This window comes from Mycteria americana, chromosome 12 (assembly GCF_035582795.1).
Source record: "Mycteria americana isolate JAX WOST 10 ecotype Jacksonville Zoo and Gardens chromosome 12, USCA_MyAme_1.0, whole genome shotgun sequence".
Taxonomy (NCBI): domain Eukaryota; kingdom Metazoa; phylum Chordata; class Aves; order Ciconiiformes; family Ciconiidae; genus Mycteria; species Mycteria americana.
In genome coordinates, this window is record NC_134376.1 from 10,099,969 (window position 1) to 10,127,140 (window position 27,172).

General features: G+C 53.0%; 2 protein-coding genes across 3 annotated transcripts in view; both read left to right on the forward strand.

Annotated features, from left to right (window-relative positions):
* The window catches only part of SYT17 (synaptotagmin 17), a 40,055-nt gene extending 25,978 nt beyond the window's left edge, over positions 1–14,077 (forward strand). For both annotated transcript variants that reach the window (XM_075514877.1, XM_075514878.1), the window contains one exon: positions 12,934–14,077. In XM_075514877.1, coding sequence (XP_075370992.1) covers positions 12,934–13,130 — 197 coding nt within the window. In that variant the 3' untranslated portion in view covers positions 13,131–14,077. The remainder of the gene's footprint in view (positions 1–12,933) is intronic.
* Positions 14,078–18,322: 4,245 nt separating this feature from the next.
* Positions 18,323–26,970, forward strand: CLEC19A (C-type lectin domain containing 19A). Its single transcript, XM_075514879.1, has 5 exons — positions 18,323–18,513; positions 24,063–24,228; positions 24,721–24,814; positions 25,587–25,719; positions 26,500–26,970. Exons 1-5 carry the CDS (start codon positions 18,423–18,425, stop codon positions 26,577–26,579), a joined length of 564 nt encoding a protein of 187 aa, XP_075370994.1. The 5' UTR covers positions 18,323–18,422; the 3' UTR covers positions 26,580–26,970.
* The last annotated feature ends 202 nt before the right edge of the window (positions 26,971–27,172 follow it).

Below are 27,172 nucleotides of genomic sequence, written 5' to 3' on the forward strand. Positions count from 1 at the left end.
TTGCGTGTTAAGGTATTGTGCAGCTTAAAAGCTTGTAAAGGGCTTTGGGATCTTCTGTTAAAAGACAATAAAGAGCAAACGTTGCCAGCATGGAGAAGCCATACCTCGCAACTATGAGGATCTTTTTATTATTTTGTGTCTCTACAAAGCAGGAGCATAAGCCGCATTTTTTTCTCTAGGTTTTTTATTTTTACTTGGGTTTTTTTTTTTTTTTTCCTGCAGTGGTGGTTCTTTCTGTTGTGTGTTTTGTGGGAGTTGTTTTTTATTTCTTATTTTTTTGAATCCACAGCTCTAGTCCATTAGGTCAGTTAATTAAATTTGCTGTTGAGTGAAAGTCCAATTGAAAAGGAAAATAATCCTTTCTCTTGAAGGGTGGGTGACGATGCTTTGAATGGAGAGAGAGCTGTAAAAGCAGTCATGGGAGCCAGAAGTGAGTATATCTTCAATAATTTAAAGGAAGCTTTTTTGTGGCTTCGTATTTTGGACCCAGTCTGCAGCTGTCTTTGCATTGGCTTGGCTTCACTGGAAAGCAGTGGAGCCGTGCCAGTCCCTATCAGCTGAGGCTCCTGGCTCCCTCTGTGTGGCTGGTACCACACTGCAAAGTAAGGCACTATCTAGACAAAGTAAGATTAATATTTTTTTTTTCCCCTGTGTGTTTTTCTCCTGTGCATCTTGAATCTAACTGTCTGGGTTTAGCGCACTGTAGTAAGAATTTATGCACCGTTTTGCTGTGACTTTAGCAAGGACTGTGCGCGCAAACACTGTGGATGGATGGTTTTCTGTAAGCACCGTTCTGCCCCTGCTTTCCCGGCGGTGAGCTGGACTTTGGTGAGCTGGACTTTTCCTCTGGAGAGCTGGACTTTGGACGAACACAGTGAAGTGCAGTCGGAGTAGGAGACGGGCAGTGGGTGCCTCCAGGATGGGCTGCAAGGGTGAGCTCTGCGTTAGCCAAGATTTGGGGGGCTTGGGCTGGTTCTTAGATCTTTCCTCCTCCTTATGCATATGAGGATTCAACACTGTAAATTATTGGCGTTTACCGACCAGAGTGCTTCTCCTTCCACATTGGTGCAGGACACCTCGTACAAGCTGTCTTTCTGCCTTCCTCTCTGTTCCTACCTCAGATGCTTACTGGAGCTGGCCCTAACTCACATGTCCCAGTTTAGTGCCTAAAATGAGGTGGGATGAGCTCAGGTGGAGATGTCCTCTCCAGGAGGAGGCAGCCAGGCTCGGGATCGCTGCTGCAAGTATTGTCTGTTCACAGCTTCTCACCAAAAGGGGCTAAAATCAGCAAAGCATCTGATACTCATGACAAGTCTAACATCCCGACAGAAAAAAGATGATGTGAGGCAACTCAGTGGAGATGATGTTTGACTTTTCATTTACTCCATCAAACCTGTTGTCTAGGTAATGAGCATCCGTATACATACTGTAACAGAAATGCACTTTTTTGGGTGGTTCTTTTTTCCACTTTTTGGTTTTTGCCAACTTGACGCACATCCCCCATGTGCCATCTTCTGCTCGACTGCAAACAAATCACGGGTTCACCTCTTGCAGAGGGATGGGGCAGGCTTTAAAAGACAGTATGTTCTCCTAACCACATATACCTGTGAACAAAGGTGTTAATTATTCTTTGTCCCATGGTAAGGGGAAGGTGGAGTTTGGCCCCGGCAGCAGGGCTGTCAGCTGCTGCCTGAGGTCACTTCCAAGCAGAAAAAAAGGATATTTGCGGTGCGACTGCAGCCTCTGTGCTTGGGAGGGCTGGATGCTGGGTGTCTAGAGACACCGCGCTCTCCCCGCTGATGGATTGTGGGCAGGCTGTCCTCTAAATCCCAGCCCAACCTTCGGAAAGCCTGGGCTGTGCAGCAGGAGGTGCGACAACACCTGAAATCCGAGCACTGTGGTATTTTGTTAATGATTATAATGTTGTTAATAACAATCGTCGATAATGCTGTTTGCGTTGCAGTAAAGCCCAGATGGCCCAATAAAAAACACCAGCGCTCCAGGGCAAACCGCATCTTGGTGACTTGTTAACATCTTTTGATCACTTACCATAAAAAATATAACCTTCAGCGCTCACGGTTAGGGGATATATATCTCCCCGAGGTCCTGTGGTGACACTGTGTGTCTTTCTCCATCTAAATAAGCTCTTGTACATGTTTACATCTTTAGGGCTTGTGAAGCAAGCAGGGGAGGGAAGAGGGAAAAATAACTTTCGTGCTCTGGGTACCATCTGTGCAAATGCAGAGGGAAAGCCTGCTTTGCCGTCCGACCTGGCCGAGAGCGTAGCCGGAGCTGGGACAAGCATCGGGGCTGCCGGTGGCTGATGGAGAGCGGCTGTGGGGCTTGTCCCACTGCACCATCCCCTGTGAAAGGTGGCCGTGGCTCCGGCAGGAGAGGATGCTCTGCCCAGGGGAGGGAAGCGGGCTGGGGCAGGGCTTGCCGCTTGATGGAGAGGTGTCCTCGGTACGTGTGTGACAGCTGCTGAGGTCTTCATCGTAAGCGCTGGCTGAGGAGGCAGCTCACAGGCACTCTCTCTTCTAAACCACCCATAGGATTTTTATATGATTCTCTTCACTCTTCAGTACGTTCTAAAAACGGACCACGTCTCTGTTTTCTATAATGACTTAGGGCCGTTTTTAAAATTTATTTTTGTAAGCGTTTGAGTTCCCGAGGGAGCGTTGTTGAACAGCGAGACTTTGCGCACCCACAGCCGTGGTCGCAGCGGCTGCTGCGGGGGGCAGCGATGGCACGGCGGGTGTCTGCCTGCACCGCGTGCTGTCACAGCGCCCGTCTTCAGGCCCAGGGCTCTCGTTACCTCCCGGTTAGTAGGCAGGACTTGATTAAAATAACAGATTGCTGTTCAATAGCAATATACCTTGTTCCTCTATTGCCTCGTTTCCCCTTTCCCTTGGCTTTTGGGAAAATTTAAGGACCATTTAATGAAGTTTGAATTTTTAGAGGGGGGAAAAAAGTAATTGTTGGTGTGTGTTGCTAATGGTGCAGTTCTGGGTAGTTTGGTTTGGTTTGCTTTGACTGAAATATTTTCTTTTTGAAGAAATACTGCCTGTTTGAGTGTATTCTCTCCTCTCAAGCTATAATGGCACAAAAGGAATGGAACTGGGTCTGCCTTGAAATCCTGAGGCATTGGGTCTTCCTTGAAATCCTGACTTCTTGTTGGAGGTGGATGTTTTGGGATGTTTCTGTATCTGGAATAAATGCTCACTAATGGCTCAAACAGCCCCTGGCGAGCACAGCTCTGGCCCGCTGTCGCCCTTCGCTCCCGGGGACGTTGGAGATGCCCTGGTGCAGACCGGTTTGGCTTTGTACATTGTCTAATGAACATTTTTTTGATGTTTAATAGAAAATGTTTTGGGGCGCTCTTGATCCACGTCGTTGGTGGAGATGGAGGGGAGGAGAGCAGCCCTGACCTGGCAGAAAAGGCTGTATGGAGATGGGCCAAAGCTGAAGGTTCATCAGCTCCAGACCTCGCCTTCCAAGTGAGCCCAGGTTAGGTGGAGGGGCAAACTGCTGCCCCAAAGGCTTACAGCTCACAGACCCGCACTTACCCACCGTAACTAGAAATAAAACTAACTAGGATTCATTCTGAGTGAGTCCTAAAGTTGGCCCTCCAGGCAGCTTGACTCCTGGTTGAGGAGAAGATGGCTGAAGCCCCTCAAACCTTAAATCTGTTCATTTTTCCCCATCAGCCCTGGTGGTCAGACTCATGGTGTAGATGTTGGAGACAAGGTGATGCTTTTGGTGTTTGCCTGTGCTGCACAAGATTTGTAAAAGTCCTGTGAACAGGATGCAGAGATATCAAGGCTTTTCAATGGTACTTTTTTAATTAACGGGCTGATTTCCAAATGTCCCAATTAGCTGAGCAGGTTGAAGGCTGATAATGGTTTTGGCCTCAGGCTTCTCCAGAAATACACCTGAATTTTGATTTGCCTGGCTGTGTGAAAGCATGACCTTCAGATGCCAGCATCATCTTTAGGTGCCCGTTTGCAGGGGTAGAAACTGGGATATGTTTGGGGTCATTCCACATCTACATTTTGACTTGCTGCTTCAGATGCTCGTCTCTTGTTTCTCCTATTGCTTTTTCTTTCCCACAAAAAATATTCAGGCACTTTTGCACGCATATATGGGGGGGGCAGAAATCTCCTCTAATATATGAGGCAAATGAAACTATTTTGTTTTCCCATGCTGGAACGCAGGAGGAAGTGGTAGTGGTTTCTGTTTTGAAACACTATCACGTTGGGCACCGTAACATCTCTTAGATGGATAGATAATTAGGCAACTTGCTGCTAGGAAATTGTTTCTTGTTGTCTATTAGACGTATGTTTCTGAAGTATTGGAGTGTCTATATATTCCACATATCTGGAGCTCAGAAGCAGAATCTAATCTGTGCTTAAACCTGTGTAATCCTATCTTACCCGAAGGAGAAAATAAAAAGAAAAAACCATTGATGTCAGTGCGGGATTTTCTGGGGATTTGTACCTGTTTAATTTAGATCAGAATTTGGCCTTTGTGTCTGGCGTTATAAAATGCTTCATGTGTTTATGCACTGGACACCATATGGTCCGTGCTCGGGTCTGTGGAGAGCAGAGCGCTCCTGGCTGGTGCCTGGCTGCTTTGCTCTGGGTCCTGTGGCCACGTGAGGTGACCCAGCAGGTCTTGTGAGGACATCTGCCGCTCTTGGGGCGATGGGAGAGGGGCACGGGGAGGTGCGCTGGCAGCGGGAGACCTTGGCCTCCTCCAGACCGCCCTGCCTGGCAGGTGTGATGCACAGGCTTCTTCGGGGAGGAGGAAGGTCCCCATTGCTCCAGATGCCCGTCTGTGGCTTCCCGGTCTCCATGATAGGTGCTGTTGGTCAGCCCGGAGCAGGTGACAGCAGAGGGGACAGCGAGGGTTGGTTGGAGACGCTGAGTGGGGTCCTGCAGCCCCAGTCCCGCCTGGCATCACCTCTGGTTTAGGGCCGCTCAGGGAAGGTGCTCCAGGAATGGATGTGGCTTCTTGCAGCAGGCTCACTGCTTTAACGAGGAGGAGTGAAACACTATGAACCCTGGTGAGAGCAACGCGATGCTGATGCTTCCTGAGCCAATCTGTTGCTTGCTTAGAAGGCAAAATTAGACTCTTCAAGTGGACTGACTGAGTTAATAAGTCATCTGTGGCTTCAGAGTCCATACCTCATTGCAGACATGGCAGAAACCACTTGTCCTGGAGCTCTCTGGAATTTTTTGAGAATCTTTTTCTCCTAAAGAAAGGAGCAAACCCTCCTCTCTCCAGGCTGATCATCAGTGCTTGCTCATTTTGCCAAGCCCATTAATTTAAGCAGTGTCATGCCTCTCTCGACCTCGGTGTTTTATCTTGTTTTGCTCATGCCGTGATGAAAGAAGTTGTTGAAATGTCTCGCAAGGCCGTAATCTTTCTGTGTATCAAATGAGGAAAAATCTCGGTGGCAGTAGCTGCTCTGGGCGGTAGAGCAGTGTCTGGAGATGAAATGCCTGTGCCTGGCCCCGTGGCTGTCGGAGGAGACGCGCGACCGTGCCGGCAGAGGCTGCCTCTCGCACGCGGCCATCCTGCCTTCGTTCGCAGGTGCTGCACGGTGTTGGTGTGGGAGCCTGTTTGTGTGGGGCGTATCAATAAGCATGAAGCCATTCATGTGCTTTGTTGGATCTGGGGCTCACAGTGCAGAGAATTAAGATGCAATTTAAAAAAAAAAAAAAAAAAAGAGGAATTGGAGGTGGAAAAAGCCAGCTGTAGACATTCTTTTTCAATATCCTCTGGGCTGTTGCAATAGATGCATCCAGTCCGCTATTCCAGTTTCTCCTGATGAGATAATTTTAAGAGGTGTCATCCCTATGTGTCCTTGAGGCCTCTGCAAGACACGCTCGTGCATTTGCGTTTCCCCTGCTCCTTGGGTCCCTGCTCTCTCCTGCGGGTCTCTCCTCTCCTTACCTGAGGCCAGGCCCCAGCTGAGCAAGCGCCAGCTCGGGGCACACCGCTGGGTACGTCACAGGGTCCCCTTCCCAGGGGCCAGAGCACAGGGGCTGCCCTCGCAGGAGGACGAGGAGGGGAAATGCTTTCCCAAAGAGAGTTTCCGTGGCGTGGTGGCGTTCTCCCACACGGAGCAGCAGGAGGATGCTGGACCCGCGGTGGGTCTGTGCGTGGCCAGGATTCGGCCATGCACTCGGGCGGTTCCAATTCCCTCTGGAGCCGGGCAGGCGCAGACCTTGCAGGGAGCAGCCTCACGGAGATGCTGGGAAGTGACTTTTATGTGCGCATCAGAGCCTGATGGAGATTAAATTGATAAATGTGAAACCACTGCATCTTCTCCCGTGCTTTTCTGTCCTCTCTACTAAATATTACGGGCCACGCTCAAGGAGCAAAGGGCAGAATTTGGTCCGTACCTGTGACCTTCGCAGCGTGCATCATTAGTCCTGCTGCTGCCTGCTCCTAGCAGCACCCTCTTTGTGCTAAACAGCTTTTTAATATTGATGTCAAGCAGTTCAGAAGTAGTTTTCAGACCTGCTTAACCTGACAGCTCAGACCCACTAGCTGATGGCAGAGCTCAGCAGCCAGCGTAGAAAAGGCTGGGCACTGGTTTCTGCCGGCGAAGGATGGGAGATGAAGTGTTGCCTGCCTGAGTGGTGCAAGCATGTGAAATAAGGCACTTTTTGAGACCCTGCCAAGCCCTGGGGCTAAAGTGGGGAGGTGCAGGCAGTATTGGTGGGTCAGTGCTAGCAGGATTGTGGTTCCTGCCAGAGAGACCCCATGGTCTTGTGAGACCTGTGTCCTCAGGGAGACTCTGCTGCTCAATTGCCTGTGTGCAGCCTCGGGCACGTCTTTGCTTATTTTCCCCTTTTCCGCTGGTTTGGCTGTAATCTGAGGATGCATCCGGGCACAGCGTGCAATGTGGCCGCCGGAGCAGGACGCTGATGGCTGAAGGCTTCTGGGTGCGGGTTCTGCAGCTTGCGGCACAACGCCAGCCGGCGCGGCTGGAGGGGTGCAGGCACGTCTCGGCTGCGGGGTTAGGTGTGCCTGTGCTGCAAAGCCCTTGCAGTAAGAATGTTTGCCATGTCGGTGTTTATTCAGTTCCTAGCCTGGTGGGCCAAGGGTATCAGATGAAACTTTTACAGGCTGTGGCAACAGCAATTGCAGGTATGTAATAGCGGGTAGGATTTTTTTAACGACTTTCATGCCTGGTGGTTGACCCAGGCACGCAAAACTCTGCTCTAGACCAGCTATAAAAATTAAGCTGGATTTTTGCTCTCTAGTATTTAGAATTAATAGCTTTATCCTGCAGTGGAAAGGAAAAGGGCAGGGCCCTCTAATTCCTTGGGGGTCTCTTCCACTGGGGAGCTGGTTCCTGTGGCTGTGTCTGCCGTGCTGGGAAATGCCCCCCGCAGCGGCGGGCTGGCTCTGTAATCGTGCCCGCTGGCGTGTTGTGCTGCAACGTCGTGTGTCGGAGGCGTGCATGTGAGCCGCACCGAGGGGTGCTCCATTATTGAAGGCCTTTTAAAATATGCAGGATGCAACCAAATTGCATTTAAAAAAATAAATTAAAAAAAACCCAAACCAACTTTGGGGGCAATTTGTTAGAGAGCGGGTGGTGGTGTGCTGTAAATAAGCTAAAGGCGAACTAGTATAGACTGGGTGAAGACGGTCTGCTTGATGTCTAGCCGGAGTAAGAAGGCAGATGAAAAACAGAGGCACGTTCCTGCTTGTTATTTTCCTTCTCTCTGAGTTAAATGGTTTTAATTGTATTGCAAGTAACTGATGTAGGTGGCTGAAGAAGAGTTAAATTATTTTAATCCATTGCGCTGAGATTTCTCTGCCCGTCGCTCCCGGAGAGGCTGCAGTAGGCGCTCCGGCAGATGCGGGCGGCAGCAGAGGTGCTGTGCGGCCGTACTCGGCGGTGCCGTGAGGCCGTAACTGCTGCGTAACTGCTGCATAACTGCTGGGCACGTCGGGCAGAGGGTTTACAGGAGATGCAGGTGGCTTGTGACCCCGCTGAGCAAGGTGCTTTGTGTAAAGCTTGTCCCCCACCACAGAAACGGTACTGACAGCCTTGAGGTTAGCTTAAGGACATTTTCGAATTAGTGCTTTTTCCTGGTCATTTCAAGGCTGCTAATACGTTCAATCAAAGGATGAATTAAAATTTGAAATGCCAGCTTAAATTCTACTATTGCACGTAAGTCATAAATCGCGATTACTTTGCAGCCGTGCTCTTCACAAGGACTCGGTTTGCAAATCTCAGTGTAGAGGCAAAGGGGAAGGCAACGGGCGTTTTGGCTGGATCCAGCGTCTGGGCTGATGCCGCCCAGGCAAACTCATGGCGAGTGCCTGATTACGTAGCGGCAGGCGAAACTGTCGACTGGTGAAAAGCAATTCCGCGTGGCCGAGGGTGGTAGGAGACGTGGGAAAGCTCAGGCGGGAGTTGCACTTGGAGCCAGCTGTTGGAGCTCCCAGTCCCACCGCAGCTCCCGAGAGTCCCTGCCACCCCCGGGGCGCAGCTGCGGGCTGCGCGGTGCCCGGTGCCCGCCGTGCCGCGGTGCCCGGTGCCCGCCGTGCCGTGCCGCGCTGCTCAGCCCTGCAGGGAGCGCGGCAGCCGGGCTGGGGGAGCGACCCGGCCACCCCTCCTGCGCGGGAGCCCCGGGGGGCCCGTGGGCCGTTGCCTGGCTGATTGCTCTGCTCCCTGCCCCGAAGAAAAGTTTCATGTAGCACCCAGGCCCCCATCGCTTTGATATGGATCATTTAGGAGCGATGCATCAATAAGTACATAAGAAAAATGTTTTATTTACATCGCATTGCTTGTCCTCAAGAATTCAACCCTTTTAATGGACATGAGTGAAAGAAATTTTCTGTTTCAACATTTCTATTATAAAGATTTTTTTTTTTTAAAGAAGCCTTTCTGTTTCTAAATGCGTCCCTCAGTAAAGAGCAGCTGTAGAAGGAATTGGTTTGACCTCTGCTTCCTTAATTGCTTTTTGCTCTGCGCTGGCCTGGAAATGGATGTTGCTATTGTGTAAATTACTGCAATGGTGGAAAAAGAGCTCATGAGATCAGGTGTGTAGTTTCTGTCAGGAAAATAGGTTTCTTAAATGGAAGGTAGTGTCTACCTGTCCATAACCAGAGTCTGGGTCAGTCTGAAAACCCCAAATGATAATTACCTCATCTTCTGCTTCTGAGCAGCTCCACGGAGTTACTGGTTTTTGTGGCCAAGAGCAGATTTAATCTGAAATCTACTCTGAGCTCCTTCAGACTTTGGAAGGGGATGCTCAGACATCGGGTAACACAGCTCGGTCCACTTGTACCATAACCTGGGCTCAGAGCGTGGCGCAGCACCCAACTGCTGTCCCGTGGGCTGGACCACAGGGGCTTCTCCACCTCTACCTGTTGTGGAAGAAGCTGAAAGAAAAGAGCAGGAGCTTTTTCCCTGCCGAGGCTGAAGGCATGAGCTTGTGTGGAGTTGGCTCCGCCGCAGGTGGGACTATAGCCGTGGTACGCAGGTCACTGCACGCGTGTGTGTGCGAAAAGCCGAGGGGCTCTGGCAGAGCCTGCCCATCCCCAGGCTGGTGGCCCCTCTGCGGGGGTTTCCTGCTCAAAGGGGCTCTGGATCTCCCCGCAGGTGCCCGCTGCATCGGCAGGTCCCCTTCAGCTCGGAACGGTGTGCAGCTCGCCTTGTATCTTGAAAAGTTGTCATTTTGGGATCGTGTCCTAGCACCCGGGAGTCCTGGTCGGTGCATGAGTGGTACAAACGGGGTCTGTATTGAGAGTGCGATGTTAACCATTTCTGCTGGGCTTTGGAGCAGACCGCAGTGCCAGACATGAGTGTAAATGGTGTAATAAGTATAATGGCTAGTGCATGCTCATTGGTGTTCAAGGAGATGGTTCCTCTTCTGTTTGAGAAGCGATTGCTGCAGCAGAAGGAACGGGGGAGAGCTGCTCCCCCTCCCTGCGGCAGGACGGAGCCCGCGGTGCAAACGGCTCCAGTCCGGCGCAGCAAGTGCCAGCAACCCAGCCAGCCTCTGCTTTCAGCTTCTCACCTGGGCTTGCAGGCTCCGACAGTTTTCCTTTGCAAGCCGTTCTTGGAAGAACCGGTGACAACAACAGGGAAAATTGTGCTCCTGAATGTGAGCAAAGAAAAGGGCTTATTTTCACAACACTAACTTTAGCACCTTCTCCTGGGTAAGGTCCATGCAACAGCTCCGTGCACCTCAACCATCAGCAAATTTGCTCAGCAAATACTGGCCATTTTAAGAGTGGAATAAAGCAATTAGCCTCTGAGAAAGGCATGTCCTTGAGTTTTAAAGGCTCACGAACTGATGAGTGAAGCTGAATTTTTGGCACACAAAGATCTCTCATCTTTTGAGAAAGCTGCTGTGGTGAAGCTGCGAGTTTGTAAACCTGAGGTTGAATCCAGTGCCACCTCTTACTGTCTGTGTGTGAATAAGCATTTAGCCTTGGAAAATGTCTTCCCTGTTCTTCAGCAATAAGTCTACCTCTGTGCTATCTAAACTAGTTAATGATAGAAACAACGATGCTTGTATAATTAGCCCATTAATACCCTAAAGGAATCAACATGCTAATTACCCGACACGAGGAGATTAGCAAGATGCTTTATAAGAATTCAAAATACTCGTATCAACAGTAAAATAACGGGTCCCCTTAGCTAGCACACCTACTCATTTTACAATCCTGACATGGATTATTTTTGAAGAATTGGTATGCCTGGGGTACTTCCCACTGTTAATTTATCCTGTGATTAATTGATGGCCTTTAAGACTTCTTGGTTTAAATTACTTGATAGTGTCTCCCAGGATTAGGCTTTATCTTCTTTCACTCTTGAAAAAAAGAATGGGAAAAAAAAGGAAGGAAAAAAAAAAAGCCTATATAAAAAAATTAAGGAGGCATTTGGTTTGGGGGTACTTTTATGTGATTTTATCACAGTATTTGTTTTCTCTAGGATAATAAATCTAGCAGGACATGTAGCATAGCCATGCTAGCTACACTTGTGATCCATTGCCTTGTAGGAGAACTCGTTAATAACTCTGGCAGGCTGCATACTAGTTGGAGATGGATGGCTTAAAATTCTTCAACGCATCCTCAAAAGGTGGCCTTTCCAGACAACGCCAACCTGGCCTCTTCACAGGGATGCTTCCTCGGCGGCACGTCGCAGAGGGCTGGTGGCATCACCCCCAGATAACTGATGGCGACCGGCAGAAGAGATGCAGTCTTCCTAACGGGGGGATGTACCCCCAGTTCATTTTTAACTGTAGTTTGAAGATAGACTTGCAATGCTCTGAGTTTCAGTGTAATTTTTCTTCAGTGCAATTATTTGGAGAAATGATTGGGACATTTTTGAAGGTTTGCCGTTACCAAAAATATCCGCAGGTAATGTGATGAGCAGACGCATCTCTGCCCGTGTGTGTCAGAGCTGTTGGAAGGTATAAAGCGAGATGTAACCTTGCGCAGCTTGATTTTGGGACTGCACTGGCAGGTGGCACCTAAGTCACCCAAAGCAAGATCTCATGCTGGTGCAGCAGCTAGGAACCAGCCTTTGCAGAGTATGGAGATGGTAGAGATACTGAGTAGCACGTTAAAATAATGCTAATTAATAGCGGGATATATTATAGTAGGAAATACGCAGCCTTGACAAAGATGTGTGGCTAAAAGCGAGGCCGAGTGCTTAGTGCTCGGTGTCCTGCCTGCCTGGGAGGGTGCGCTCTGCCCCAGGGGGTGCTGCCAGGAGGGATCCCAAAGGTGGCTTTGCTGCCAGCGCCCGTTTCCAGCAGCCCTGGGGAGCTGGTGCTGCTGGCAGGGCAGCGGCGGCAGCGCTCAGCTCCGTGCCAGGCTCGTGGCTCCACGCCAGCCTGCGCTCCCCCTTTGAACTTGCTCTTGCTGCACAAGCCTGGGTGGATTTGGAGCCCCTGCAGGCATTTGTTCTTAAAAATCCCTCTCTTTTCTGAGGAGATTTTTTAATCCTTAATATTCCAGCCAGTGCCCGTGGATATCCTGGCTTCAGCTTGCGCAGACTTTTTGTTCAACTTTCTAATGAGCCGAGGCAGGGCTTCAATTTGCAGAACACAAAGTGCTTTTGCTCCTGGCCGGCGGAAGTGTGCAGCCTTTCCCGGGATCAGGCCCGTCATTAGAGTTTGCTGCTGCCTGCGAGCTTTTGTTCCAGGAGACTGGGCTAATCCAAAGGACGGGGTGTTGGGTTGATGTCTCTTCCTCGGTTACTTGTTAAAAGTCCAGCTTTTAACACGTAGCTGCAGCGGTAATTATGAAAAATTGTTTCTGTATAAACATCCCGCTGAGCCTGTACGTGTGTGATTCCTGTCTCTGAGTCGGGAACGCTATCGATTAGCACTGGAACAGTTCATGACACTTGCATTTGGAGGAGGACAGTTTGAGATGCTGCTTCTTCATTTCCCCAGGTGTGGGCTGCTTGGCTGCTTTCATCATTTCACTATGCCCAGGCAGAGCTTTCGGCGTTTCTTTACATGATGTAATTCTACTTCAAGGCCAGGTTGGACGGGGCTTTGAGCAACCTGGTCTAGTGGAAGGTGTCCCTGCCCATGGCAGGGGGGTTGGAAGTAGATGATCTTTAAGGTCCCTTCCGTCCCAAACTGTTCTATGATTCTCCTTCACCTGTTCTTGCTGAATACCATGATAACTGTGGATTTGTGTCCTGTTTATTTGAATTATATTTCAGTCTGTAGTGCAGCTTATCTTATTCCTTCCAATATTTTTGGAGGTACTGATTCGGTCTCTAATATTTTTGAGGTGCTGAGTTATATGCCAAAAACGCTGGCGTCCGGCGTGCTGTGTGAGGGGGTGTTGGTAAGACGTTTGGCTTGCCAGGGGCAGAGGTCCGGGTGGGCAAGCGATGCTTTTGCCTTGACCAGTCTCTGTTTCTGCTCTCCCCAGTGTACGGGCACAACGTGAAGAGCAGCAACGACTTCATTGGGAGGATCGTGATCGGGCAGTACTCGACGGGTGCCCCCGAGTCCAACCACTGGCGCCGGATGCTCAACGCGCACCGGACGGCCGTGGAGCAGTGGCACAGCCTGCGGTCCCGGGAGGAGTGCGACCGCGTCTCTCCGGCATCCCTGGAGGTAACATGAGGCGGGGGACTAACAGCAGCCAGACCAAGCAGGCAGACGAGGAAAAAAAATAAACCACCGACTGAAACACCCCACCTCACACCCTACACGCACCCCACAGCAGCTCTGTTGGATTGAAGCGGCTGCCAGCGCCCGACCGGCCGCGCTGGCCTCTGCAAACCGTGTCCCGCCGGGTCCTGGCCGTTTCCCTGGGGCCACCGGCAGCCCGGCCGGCCGGACTTCTCGCTGCTCGCAGCCGGCACTGCTCAGCTGTTTGCATCCCACGCAGCAGAGCGCGTGGCCAGGCGGCGTGGGCTGTGCATGGAGGTGCCGTGGGAAGCGCTGAGCGGGTGGAAGAGTTGGGAGTTGCCTCCACTGTCCTTCCAGTCCAAATCCATGGCTCATCCTCTCGGAGATATAAGTACTCGTGTGCTCTCGTTGGTGAACGTGGTAATTAGGCTAGAGTATTTTTTTAAACGGTAGAACCTGTGGTGAAATCGATTCTGACTCCAGTTTTGTCCTTGTACTAGTTTTAACAGAATTAAGCTCCTGTTAGTACGTACGCGTGCATTTGTGTGCTGGGGCACGCACGTGTGCATGGGGCCCCTCGTCAAACGGATCCGATGTCACGTCAGCGGTGAGACCTGCCACTCTCAATAGCAGTCTGTGTGTGTCAAGTAGATACAGTGATGATATAGCAAAGTAAACATTTCCAATAGCATTTGTACCGGGAAAGCCAGCTCATGTCTTTTCAAACCTGTGTTATGCAAAAGAAACCTGCTGCGGGGACTTTTGCGGTTAATAAGACCCAAAATACACAATTTTAATTCTCTCACAGGCTGCAGTGGCTCTTTCTGTGTTTGTGTGTGTTAACCGAGGTAGTTTTCCAGGTCACCAAGTGACCTTAGCTACAGTCAAGCTGTCCTGTTGGTTGCTTCTGTACATTTTATTTTTTCACAGCATATTGTCTGGTACGATGCAGATTGTATATTTATTGAAAATAAAATTCTATTTAATTGTGCCACGTAGACTGGGGTGATGCTTGTTAGCAGAATTCATCTTTGTGTTGAGCTCCATCAGTTATGTTTATGGCACAAGAAAAGCCGAAATGTTAATGTTTACGCCCTTGATGAACCAGGAACAATTTGAGAGAAACTGGGGACCTGCTGATGGAGCTCGGTCAGGAGAGCGAGCCAAGTGCGTTGGTCTGGCCGTGCGTGGTGCCCAGCCAGAGCACACCCGAGGCACTGTGGGCTGGACGAGCCAAAGTCTCTGCACGGGGCTCTGGGTCGCAGTTCTTCGTAGGAGCGGGCCCCAAATTATATTTTTTATTGCTCTATTTATCAACATGGAGACTGCATAAAAATCTGTATCTTGCTTACAGCCCGTTCAAGAAATCAAACAAGAAGGACGTTGCCCTGAAGAGAGCTGGGCCTGGCCCGTGACTTTATTGTCTTTCCACGTCTTTGTTTTGGAGAAGGAAGGATCGGATCGGCTCTGTCTTCAGCAGTGTTTATCTGCGTTGAGCCGGAAAGCCTCGGGGTGTTACGGATGGGCCAGCTCTGCCACCATATCAGTGCTGCCGTGATCAAAAGGAGGAGGTGGGGAAGGGCCCCAGGCTCTGGCTGTATCCTGCTCCCTAGGTCACCTGAGTAATCACTGGGTGGTAGCCCGTGGCCCCTGCAGTAGCCCAGGCCCGTGGCCTGCTCCCCCTCCCTGCACCCCGCGGTGCGGAGCCTTCCCACGCTGTGCCGGTCCCCATCGGCTGCTCGGGAGAGGCGCGAAGCAGCGTGCTCTCCGGCTGCCCTGGCTCCGTCCCCTTCTGCTAGAAGCGCGAGAGTTGCCTTGGGCAAAATAAAGGTGGTGTTTGGGGCAGGGACTGGGGGCTGGGTGTTGTGGAAGCTTTGCCTTCGCTTGTGGCCCTTCAGAGCGATGACAGTCCAGAGCTGGCCCGCGGTGGGGCAGGCAGCAGTCATTTCCCTCCTCTCAGTTCATCAAATGCAGCCCAGAATGAACTCCCGTTACCTCCCGTGCTTTTAATATTTTTATTTTTAAAAAGAAAACAACAGATACATGCATATTTCATCTCTTGTTGTTTGGCTGCTACAGTTAAGGACAGGTAAGTCTTAAAAAGCAAGAAAACCCAACCTTGGTACTTGTTTGGGCAGATGTCAGTGAGTCAGTCAATAGTCCTTGCTGCGGTCCAGGGTGTTCGTGCTCCAGCATGAAGGTCTGTGTTGTAACTCTGACAGCAGCATCCCCGCAGCACACCTCCCGTCGGGGACCCGCTCCGGTTTACACTGAGTCGTGGGTGTTTTGTTCCCTTCTGCGCTCCGAGCATCCCTGTGCATGTTCTTCGTGTGACGGCCAAGTCTGATACGGTGACCCTGCCGTTGTGGAGGAAGGAATGCAATGAATATAAGGAGGCTACAAGAGATGTCTCCACTCTGCAGCAAGAAGCTGTCTCAGCGGCTGCGAGAGAGGGACAGCGTGGACACCCGTCTCCTGGGCAGAGCACAGCACGGCCTTGGATAGAGGATGGCAACAAAGGGCCTTGGTGACCTTGTTGCTGAGCTGTCGCCCAGTTGCTGTGGCTGGGGTAGGAGCTTACCCTTGGTGTGGCCGTGCACGCTGTCCCCTGGTGAGCACCCTTGCTTCTTACTCGCCGCTGCACGTAGCTCCCGGCTGCTCTCAGCACAGCTGGCGTATGTTAGCAGCACAAAGCGATGGGGACGGTGGTTGCCACGCGGCTGTCTGTGGGCATCCTCTTTCCGAGCATGTCGTGGATGGTGGATTTCAATTCTAACCTGCCTCTCTGCAAGGTGAAATTCCTCCTCTGTCCCGCAGCGAGGTCGATAGCAAATCTCTGTTCTCTGGCTTCCTCCTGGGTTGTCTCATCAATAAATCACGGTGGAGAGGGAGCCCGGGGGGGAGTCCTGGGCAAACACACGCTGTAGGAGGCTGATCTCTTCCGGTAACTTGCAAAGGCTCAGATGAGGGGCCGCGGTTTCAGCAGCTGCTGCCATCAACATTAATATTCTTCCACATGGGGTCTGTGGGCAGCAGCACGAGCTCTGGGCACCCACTGAAGCTGACCTCGGACCTGCCATGTGCTTTGCTCAAGTACTGGGCATGAAATGTTAACACAAGGCACTCTTGCCCATGAGTCTGACCTTGGAGAGGTGCAGTCTCTGTTTCACAGGGAGGGGGGGTGTCATGTACATACACTGCCAAAAATTGGCGAGGAAAACCTGAGGAAAGATCAATAAAAGCAGGATTGAAGCACACTGAGGAGCTCCCAACCTGGAGGGCAATCAGAAAACAGCTTGGAGAGGGAGGGGAGCAGAAGGGCTGAATAAACGAGACGTGGCTGTGCTCCCGGGGCTGCATCCAGCAGGTAGAACACATCTCATGGTTTGTGCAATCAGAAGGTAACCCGAAGTGCAACTGCAACTCCAGCCGGCTCTGCGTGCACGACGTGCGTGTACTTTCCCAGTGGCGGGAGCAAAGCTGGTGCCCAGCTGCTGTGCCGGGCACGGAGCTGCCGGCTCGGGGGCAGCACCGGGGGCTCGGTGCTCCCGCCTGCGCTGGGGCGGGAGATGCTGCTGCAGTGGGTCTGACCTTAGAAACAGGATTAAAGTTATTCTGTATCTCTGCTCTCTCTTTAAGCATAAACATTTGTGCTTTGGGAGTAGATTAATATGCTCAAAGAGTGTTGTTCTGTAGTTTGCTGACAATTGCTCGTAACACTGGCTGTATCTGGGGATGGTGCACAGCTAGGAAGGGAAGAGGCATGCCTTGGCTTCTAATACTCTTGAATTCCATCACTTTTAGTGGTCTGATATATCAGTAGACTTTTCCTTGAGCTATGTAGTTCCAGATCAATGTATGGAACTGCAAATGAAAGGGGGAAGGGAGTTTTCTTCAAAGGTTTTATTTAATGCAAAGAAAATTTAATATCTGAATGAGTTACTTGATTGAATGAGTTACTGTCTCTGGAGTAAGTCTGGATACTTTGCTATACTGAAAGCTTCCCGTCACCCCAAATCGTTTGTGCCTGGATCTTGCCTGTAAAAACAGGGGTCATCCCAACTGAAGTCCCAGAAAACACTGAAAATGTTAATCTGTAGCTAAAAATAAAAAGGGAATAGCATTGGCTGTGTTCCTGGGCGGTTTATTCAAGCTTATTTAAGGCATAAATTCAAAGTGGAGCAGGACCACAAAACTGTCATAGCATTTGTGCCTATACTGGTTCCCTTACCAGTGCAACAGCTAGGAAAGGACTTTATACAATATTTCTAAAAATCTGAAGTTTATTTCCAGAAAATGTTTGACCACAGAAAGGAGATGTGCTAGATAATATTGACTGTCAATAATATTGGCTGCTGCCTGATGCTGAAGGTTTTCTGCCGTTACAGGACTGCATGGACCCGGCGCGGCTCCCGCAGATGGGCTTAGCGCCAGTTCCTGCAACGGCCTCGGGCCGCCGGCACGGCCGGTGGCTTCTCCTTCCAGGCTGTTTTGTGCCGAAGCATTGCCTTTCCCTGGTTAAAGAAAAACCCCAGAGCGAGCACAAGACGGGCAAGCAACGCGCTACACCCCCCAGTTACAGGCTGCGCAAAGCCTGGCGCAAGGCAGTGCTCCCCCGCAGCCCCGGGGACCCCTCCGCCTCTCCGCCGGCTGCCCCACCGCGGGGGCCCAGCTCCCCCGCCTGAGCACGGCCCTCGCCTGCCCGCCCCCAGCTCTGCCCCGCCTCTGGGGGCTGCCGGCCCCGCACGGCGGGCAGCGGGGCCGCGTTCCGCCGGCGCCCCAAGGTGCGGGTCTGCCGTCGCCTCGGCAGGGGCTCCCCTCTGCGCCCGGCCGCCGGTGCCCGCAGCGTCCCCGCGGGGCGAGGCAGCCGGCGCGGCGCGGCTGGGCAGGGCTGAACCGGGGACGCCAAACGGCGTCTCAGGAAGCAAGGAGGGGGGTAGATAAGGGACTTCCTTGCTCGCCTGCAGCCTGCGGCGTGTGAGAAAGGCGCTGTGGGAGCAGAGAGCTTCTGCGGCCGGGCCGTGGGCAAGGCTGCGGGCGCGGGTCCCTCGGGGCGGGATGCGCTGAGCGCGCCCGGGCTCAGCTGGCGGGAGGCGGGGGCGGGTGGGTGGGTGGGTGTATGTCGGGGGGGGATAGCCGCTGCTTTTGGGGGAGGGAGCAGCCCTAGAGCCACCTCTCGCCGGCAGCCTCCTTGGCACGGCCGGGAGGCCCCGGACCGAGCGGCGACCCCCGCACCCGGCTGCCCGCGGAGCCGGGGGAGCGGCCCGGCCTCCCGCCCCGGCGATGGGCACCGGCTGGGCCGTGTGCGCGCTCCTCTCCGCCGCCTTGCTGGCTGCCCAGGCTTTCCCCCAGACAAACATAAAGATCAGCCAAGGTGAGTGCAAAGCGTTGGTTGCGGCTTGGGGTACAGATAATGCTGGAACCGCGACGGCTTTAGCAGGGAGAGGAGAGCGCGTACTCCCGAGGGCCGGCGGCTGGCTGTCCCCTGCCCCGACTGCTCCAGAAATCTCTGGCTTGCCTTGAAATCAACTTTCTGCTTCTCTGGGGGGATGTGCCAGGAGCAGCCCCGCTCTCTCTCTCCCGAGACACCGAAGCGGTCTCCGCTCTGGCTGCGTTCCTGCGTGTGCGGGGCTCTGCTTTCGCCTTCGGCACCGCGCGCTCGCGTGGCACGGTGCCGTGGGCCTCCGGCCGTCCCTACCCTGGGCCTGGCGGGGGCGGCGGGCAGAAATAACTGCACGGAGGCCCACGCGTGAGCGGTGCAGGACTGCAGCCTGGCAGGACGGGCGGCCAGGACCACCGTGGTGCCTGGTTTATTCATTCACGCTTATTGCGTGTGAAAAGCGGCCACAAATAAGCGATTCCCCCTTATTCCTCTTGGTGACGGCAGCTGCTTTATGTCACTTAAGGTTCTTGCAAAGTTTTTCACGGGGCTGGCATGAGCAAGAGTCGCTGCTCTGAGTTTGTTTGCGCCCTGTTAGATTTGTATGGGAACGTGAGCAGAAAGGACTCCTTAAGTGCTGTTCGGCGAGTTCGTGAGAAAAGGGATCGATAGGAGCCCGGCTTTCCTGACAGATGCCTAATCCGTGGGAGCTTCGCCAAAACTAATTAAGGAGGAAAAAACCCATGCAAGATAACTCCTATCTGTTAGTGCCGGCTGCAGGGGGGCTGTTGCCGGCGCCTGCCGTAGCCTCACGACTACAAACATACCTGGCAGAAGATTTGAAGCTGTAAAACCAGCTTGGTTTTGTTACAGGATTTAGAAAACCAAAGCCCTCTGTGTGAAGGGATGTCACTTCCAACATGCTTCAACTGGTGTTCAAAATTTTACTTGGAAATTTGTAACGTGCTTTAAAAAACACATCCGAGTGTGTAGAATACTGCCCAGTTATTAAATGAGCTTCACGTCCATCAGTGGATACCATCCCCTCCAGCTCCATACATCCCCCAGACACACAGAGGCTGAAACCCCTCCTATGAACTGCTTGTCTTGAAGGTGGATGCTAAGCAAAAGACTTTTTCATCTGTTAATGAAAGAGAAGTATTGTAAATCACATGAAGGTGGGATTGTTTGTCCGTAATGACTGTGGTGCCAGGGCTTAAGGATGTGCTCTTAAAGCCATGGGTGACCTGAGGCATCCCAGCATCATACAGTAGCACTGTCTTAGCCCCTGCCACACGCTCCTCCCCACCAAACCCCCTTTTTAAATGCTTATTCTTTGTGTTTATTCAATAAAGAGGACGTGGGCTGGCAGATCTGTCGAGGCTGTGGTGGGATGGAGGTCTGGCTCAGCTGGCACTTCAAACCCTCCAGCCTCTCTGCAGGCTGCTTCTCCTGAAGCTATCCTTGGGGTGTCCTGGGGCTCCCCTGTCCCAGCCCTATTATCTCACCCGTCCCCTGTAACTACCCACTGCTCTGGCAGTGCTGACACTGGGTAAAGCCATGCTGCCGGTCTTCCCCATGGCCCCGAGCTGGTAGGAGGCAACTTGGTGTTGGTGAGTGCCAGGATGCTCGTCCTGAGCCCCTGCTGGGGCTCTGACCGCCGGCTGGGGAGCGCTCCCCATCCCTCGCTCTCAGCATCACAACCCTCGGGTACCAGCGGAGGGGCTCCCCGGGCAGCTCTGCCCTGGGAAAGACCCAGCCTTGCACGCGATGGGGATCTCCTCAGCTCTTCTGCATTGGCATCAACTTCAGACAAGCCTCTTGGGCGTTGATGGACACCCTCCAAACCCCGCTGCTTGCCAAGAACTGAAGAGGTTCACTTGCTCTTTCAGGTCAGATGGCAGCATTAGCTTATGGATGTGCCAAGAGGGGTGTTTCAAGACCATGCCTTTCGGCGAGGTGTCTCCTAATGTCTCTAAGCTTTTTGGTAAGTCATCAGCTGTTGGTGAAACGGAGCCCTTCAATGCTCTGCAGCAAGAAGAGCATCTGCTGCCAGCACTGACCTGATCCGATCTGCTGTCCAAAACGCTTTGGTGGAGCTGCAGTATCCAAGGTGGAGCAGCACCTTGGGATGAAGCTGTTCAGGAAAAAACCTGCTCTTCCGCGGCTGAGTCAGTGGGAGTCACACAGCTGGCATTTTATATTTTTCAGTAGCGTCCTGGAATAAAAAAAATGTGTGAAAGTGGCTGGGGTTTTCTCAGTTAATTATTTCTTGCTGGAAAGTGGCCACTTGGGGAAGTGAAACTTTTTGGCAGAGCAGTGCCAGCTTCTGCAAGATTTTGACAAGTGATTTTCCCAGCGGTTCTGCAGTGGGTCTCAGCTAGTAAATAAATAAAAAGGCTTCAGTTTTGGTGGCACTAACACAAATCCAGAGAGCACAAAACTCTTTTTCTGACCCAAACTTCTTGTTTTCCAGCTTTTCTGAGTTAGTAACAGCTGCCTGATATGAATCTTATCCTCAGCCAAGTTTAGACATCTCTTTTGCTGGTGCCGGATAAAATGTGGCCCGACCTTAAACCTGCTGCACTGGAAATAAGCAAAGGGAGGAAGGATACTTGCCATCATTTTTCGTGAGGAATTTGGGGACAAATGGGTGAACTGACCCGGCGTTGGCAGGAACCCCTGTCCCGTGGGCAGTGGCTGTGCTGCTCCTGCCCTGTGTGGAGGAGCTGATGCTGCTGGGGGTGATGTTTGCTGGGGTGCTTAAAAGTGAAGATCTGGTCTAAATAGCCCCAAAATGCTTCCCCTGTCCCCTTTTAGATGAAAATACCATTAGCAGCTGCTGGCTTGGGTTACGAGGTTTGGTACAGAGCCATGAATGGGCTCATATACTCAGAATATGCATGCAATTTCTTATTGCCTTTCTGCTAAAAATAGCCCCCGAAGACCCCGGATAAAGCAGCATCCCCAGTTGTTCCTGCCTGTAAAGCTGGCAGCAATAGTTCTCCTCCAAAGAGACAGCCAAAGCCTCTGATCCTGACCTACCAGAAAAGACGCTAATTAAACACTGACCTCCCATATTTTCCTTTTCAGTATATTTAACCTTAAATTCCTTCAGGCACCTCTGGTTCGCTGAAGCTCGTCAAATTAATGCTACCTAATGGGAAACAGTATGGAATAACAAAGAAGGACTGTCTCCATCTCTGACTCGATTTCGGCTGCTCTGAACAAAACGAGGGTGATTTTCCTGGACGATCAGGGTGCCGACGGGCCCGGCTTGGAGCCAGGGCATGGGGACACCCGCTGCAATTAGCACTTAGGAGCCAAGGGCCCCATTTGCCGGGGATGCTGCTGGGTTAAGCCCTGTGAATTTTGCCACCGTGCTGCTAGAGGTGAAGAGTTCGTCAAGGCGCTTCACAGCCTCCCTAATAAAACCCCGGTTGCTGGGGAGCTGGCGGTGCCCGTCTGCCGCAGACCCCCGGGGTGCCCTGGGCAGGAGGGAGCAGCAACCTGGAGTCGCCGCGAGCCGGGGCCAGATCCCAGCCCTGTCCCCGATGGGGGGGACACGCCTCATCCATAACCTGGCAGTGAAGCTGAAGCCTCGTCCTGTGGGTTTGACCCTCTGCCCTTGCTCTGCTTTGCTATCAGTGTGGCGGGGACCCCTGGCCGGTGCCACGTGGGGAGGAGGGCTTGGCTCCCAGGAAACCACATCAGCCCTCGGCATTCCTGGTCCTTCTGCTCTATTGCTATAATAGCAACAATTTGGATTTTTTAGGGCTCTTCTAAGGTTTTTCCAAACACAAGGGTAGCTGGGTGTGAATCCGAGAGGTGAACCCTGCATTGCCACTGAGCTGGCTGTGGCTTGGCCACCCTCCCATAAAGCTCTTCCTCTTGTTTCCAGCCTGGCGTGCCTTATCTTTTTCCCTCTGCAGCCCATAACTAGCGCTGATGAGGGTGGGAGAGCCCCTCGCTGCTCTCAGCGGGTTTGTTGCTGTGGGGTGCAGAGCTGCTCCCAGCCACGGCTCCTCCGGAGGAAGCGGCTGGGGGTCCCGAGGCAGGGGTGATGGGGCGACAGCCCCAGGGTTCGGCACAGCGGGTGCTACCGGCAGTCGGGTTGGCCTCCGCGCCTTGCTCAGGAGGAAAAAAAGGCTCTTTCCATTTGTGGTTTGTCACCTGGGAGGGGTGCGTGACAGGAGGGACCCGGGGGCTGCCTGGCAGCTGTTTGTAGAACGCTGAGAGATCCCCCTGTGGAGAGAGCTGATGAAATATGAAATTATCGCCCAGAGCTGCCAGTGCCGGGGCAGGGAAGGATTCGGCTCCATGAACGCTCCCGCAGCTGCTTTGAATTCACCTCGCCTTTCTTTTCCCCACACCGATGCTCCCACGTCCTGTGCTGCCGCTGGCAGGGTCTTGCTCTCCTCACCCTCGGGGAAAGCCATTCCCCCCAGCCCCTCAGCACCAGAGGCCCTGCGGCACCACCCTGACCCTTCCCGGCTTGAGCCTGTTACCTGCCTGGATAGTTCCATGGCATCTGATGTGTGCGGTAACCCCCTGCTCCCCCCACCCTGCCTCCTCCCCGCTCGCTCCGGCAGGACCCCGCGGGGATGCGGGTACTGGGTCGGGGGGAGCTGGCGATTCCCCAAGGCTCAAAAACCAGCAGCGAGGAGAGTAGAGCCTACGTGCCACAAGATCTGGGGGTTCGTGTTGGGTGGTGTGTTGTGCGTGTGCGCTGCGTCCTCCCCACGTGTGACGTGGAGCAGGTCAGAGGGAAGCGTTAACGCCGCTGCAGCGTTACACAGCAGCAACAGCAAAGGCTGCAGAAATGCGTCCTGCCCCCCCGAAATGGCCTCTTTTGGGGTAACTCCCCACGCTGTGCTGAAAAGTGGCGAGGGAGGAGGAGCAGCCCCGCGGAGCCCCAGCTCTTATCTGGCGGTGGGAGGCAGATAGGCTGGCACCGCTCCCGGCAGCACGTGCGCCTCGCCCGGCTATTTATGGGGCCGAAATCCAACGCGTGCGTACGTGCACGGCTGCGTCTGGGCCCAAGGACACAGGGGATGGTGAGGGGGTTTGCTCGGAGGGAGGGGGTGCAAATCGGCCTTGCAGGAGGCGAGAGCGGGAGGGCAGAGTGCGGCCATAACCCTGCAGCCCCAGGCTGTCAGCGCCCGTCCCAGTATGGTGGCTCTGGTAGTGCTTGATAGAGCCGAGAGGAGCCCTTATCTTGGTTTCCCCAGTAGCAAATGTCAGTGCCTTTATTTTAAGCACCCTCTGCCTAAAACAATGTCAAACCGGCTTGAACTGTCCCTCCTGATTCAGGCAGATGCTAAAACTGAGAAACCCGTGGCTTTTGCAAAATGTGTTTCGGCTTTTGCAGACTTTTGCACGGCTTCTGCAACAGTTGGCTTTTCCGTGTGTGTGTTTGGTGGTTATTTGCCTGGGTGAGGTGGGGGGAGCAGGGCTGGGCAGTGCTGCCTCCGCCGCCTGCTCGGCTGCCCGGCCACGCTGCTTCGCCATCAGCTGCCGGATGTCCTCTGCTCTGCCCCTAGCCATGCCGGAGCCCGTCCACGCCTACTCCTGCCCGCTCTTCTGGACTGAGTACGAAGGCCATTGCTACCGGTACTTCCCCATCAACAAAACCTGGGCTGAAGCCGACCTCTATTGCGCCGAGTTCTCCATTGGCATCAGATCGGCCAAGCTGGCCTCCATCCACAGGTGAGGGGTGCAGAAACATGGCATTCCACCCTGGCACGGCCTGGGGAAGAAGGCAAATGGGGACAAAGTCCCATTCCCACAGCACAACCTCTGTGCCAGCTGCAGGCTCATGTCCCAGCCTGAGCATCCCTCTGCAGCAGCGACCGGGTCAAGTCTGGTGCACTGGGCACACAAAGGCAACGTAAAAAAAAAAGCTTTTCCTGGCCTAGCAGGAAAACTGAGGTAGTATTCCCTAAATTTCCCCAAACTGCATTTTTTACTCTTGAAAAAGGGGTAGAAATACGACATGATTACACAGGCTTTTTCCCCTGCTCCCTCTCCCCCGGCTCTCACCCGCACTACACGCCTCTTGCACAGACCAGGGAAAGTCATCAGCTGCAATTAGAAGAGCGGGACCCATTTGGCCATGCCGTAGGGCGAATGCTTAGGGGCATGCCTGACCATTTGCTTGACCTACCCCCTCAGCGGCTCCGTGTTGCTCTGTTTTGCCAGCTGGGAAGAAAACGTCTTTGTGTATGACCTGGTGAACAGCCGCGTGCCGGGCATCCCCACCGACATCTGGACGGGGCTCAACGACCTGCGGCAGGTGAGAGCTCCCTGTCGTCATGTGGGAAATGGCTTTGAAAAATGCACTTCCCTGCATTTTCCCCCTGGAAAGCCACTTGGTTTTCTCCTTCACTCCTTATAGCCCCATTAATCGGGTGGTGGCGTAGGGTCTGTTGTGCAGCGCGCGAGGGAAAGTTGTCATTTCGTCCCCTCCAGTCTGCTTTCAAAAGAAAAGTGTTACTAGAATTAATAGATTAATAATTACTAATTATTCACATCATATTTTATTAATGGATTAATAGAAAGAATATTGTACTGCTGGTCCAAGAAGAGCAAATAAACTGAAAATGTCTCCGATGTCAAAAATCACCAAGTTTCATTGCTTTCTTGTGATACTCTGCAACTTTTCAAAGCTGACATGTTGGAAATATATAGTCTAATACGTAACAAAGAAAAATCGAGACCGTCAGGAGAACAGTCCCACGACAGCAAATTTTTTGTAGATATTAGGAAGGGAATGGAAAAGAAAAAGGAAAAGGAACACAGAATTGGGTGGGTGTGTTAAAAAATATATGGGTTTAATTTCTGGGCGTCCCCTGGTGAGAACACTGCGAATGCTGGGGCTTTCCAGGGTAAGCTTTCAGCTGTAAAACCCAAACGAGCTGTTTGGCCGTTGCCGAGTGGTGACAGTCTCTCCCCGTGTCCCCGGGCTGTGTGGCACTGGGGATGGGGACGGGGTCTGCACGGGAGCGGGACCCCCCCCGCAAACGCGGCTCTGCGATCGCGGCCTTTCTCCGCTCGCCCCGCGCCAGGAGGGTCACTTCGAGTGGACGGACGGCTCCTCCTACGACTACCACTACTGGGACGGCAGTCAGCCCGACGACGGGATCCACTCCATCCCGGAGGAGGAGGACTGCGTGCAGATCTGGTACAGGCACGGCAGCGGTGAGTGCCGCGCCGGGCATCGAGGGCACCTTAAGTCTTATTTGCGTGTCAGTAAATTCAATCCACTGCGGCTCGTGCTTTTCCGAAGAGGTTGCTGGCAGGCTGAGGATTTGCATTTTAATTTTTTATTATTATTTTCTTTTTTCTTTGCAGAGAAGGGATGCGTTTTCTCTTTTACTACATACATACATACGCACACTCGCTTCCCCTCTGCTCACAGCCCATCTCCTTCTCCCGTAGCAGCAGCAGGAGGGGAGCATCATCCACTTTGAAGAATTACCGAATTTAGCCAAAGGTCAAATTTTCCCATTTCCCTTCCCACCCGGGAGGCCCGTGGAAACACCCGTCAGTTTGCCAGCTTTTCCCTCCCTCACACAGGCCAGGGGCATCTCGCTGAAGCAGGGCAAGACCCTGTTTGTGCAAAAATCCCACTTCACACCCTCGTTGCCAGTGAGACCGGTCAGGTGTATCCAGACCCCCCGGACGTACCTAAACGCCCCGTCCATGCGCAGCCTGTTGATATTTTGTGGGGTATGGGGCTGCGATTGCAGCTCCCTCCCTGCTACCGTGTTTGAGCCGGGGCCAGGCATCCCCGCCAGCATCCCCAGGACGGGGCTGGGGATGGGAGCAGCTGGGAGGGGGCACGGCTGGGAGCAGCGCAAATGGAAGCACGGCCAGGGAAAGCCTCCCGCAACGGCAGGAGGTCCCGGTCCCGAGGGTGGTGCCTGGTTACTTCCTCGCGCCTTTTTTTGGCTAACACGTTGTTTTTTCGGGGGGTAGCGCTGCGCTCCTGGAATGACAACGCCTGCGGCAGAGCCTTCCCCTTCGTCTGCAAGATCCCCTCGCTGGCCCTGGACTGAGGCTGCCGGCGCTGCCCGCGCCCCCCCCAGTTTGGGTCACCTCTCCAGCCGCGCTGGGGAAGAGCAGCCGGGACGTGGCACGGGTGGCGAGAGCCGTGGAGCTGCTTGGCATCCCCAGCTGCGAAAGCCAGACCCCAGCTGCGAAAATCCCTTCCAGGAACGCTGCAAGGACAAACCCGGCGCTCACCCTCCCCACGGGCAAATGGCGACGGGAGCTGTGTTAAACAGCAAAGGAGCCCTCCACGCCGGAGCTTTGGGTTTCAGATCAACTATTGCAGCATATTAGGGGAAACCCATGATTTTATCAATACACCACACCATTAGCACAAAAAAATAGCCGTGTGTAGGAAATTATTTTGCCCGTTGATCCGTGAAGAGTGGAGGAAAAGCGTTATTTTCTGTTAAGTTATGCAGAATGCCTCTTGTGCGCGTTCTTTTTCTCTCCGCTACAATAAACGGCGAACAGCAGGTGCAGGCTCCTGCGTCTTTCTAGCGCTCGGGTGGCAGCAGCTCCCTGGGGACGCGGGGTCTCGCGTGAAGGCAGCTGGGTGTACCCAATCTGCTCTGTATTAAAAAGGTGTGTCGGGGGGAAG

Bases quoted from the DNA above. Each gene is read 5' to 3' on its own strand.
- CLEC19A (XM_075514879.1), top strand. From the start codon at position 18,423: ATGGGCACCGGCTGGGCCGTGTGCGCGCTCCTCTCCGCCGCCTTGCTG. The intron at 18,514-24,062 runs GTGAGTGCAAAG...CTCTGCCCCTAG, and splicing joins AAACATAAAGATCAGCCAAG to CCATGCCGGAGCCCGTCCAC. The intron at 24,815-25,586 runs GTGAGAGCTCCC...GCCCCGCGCCAG, and splicing joins GGCTCAACGACCTGCGGCAG to GAGGGTCACTTCGAGTGGAC.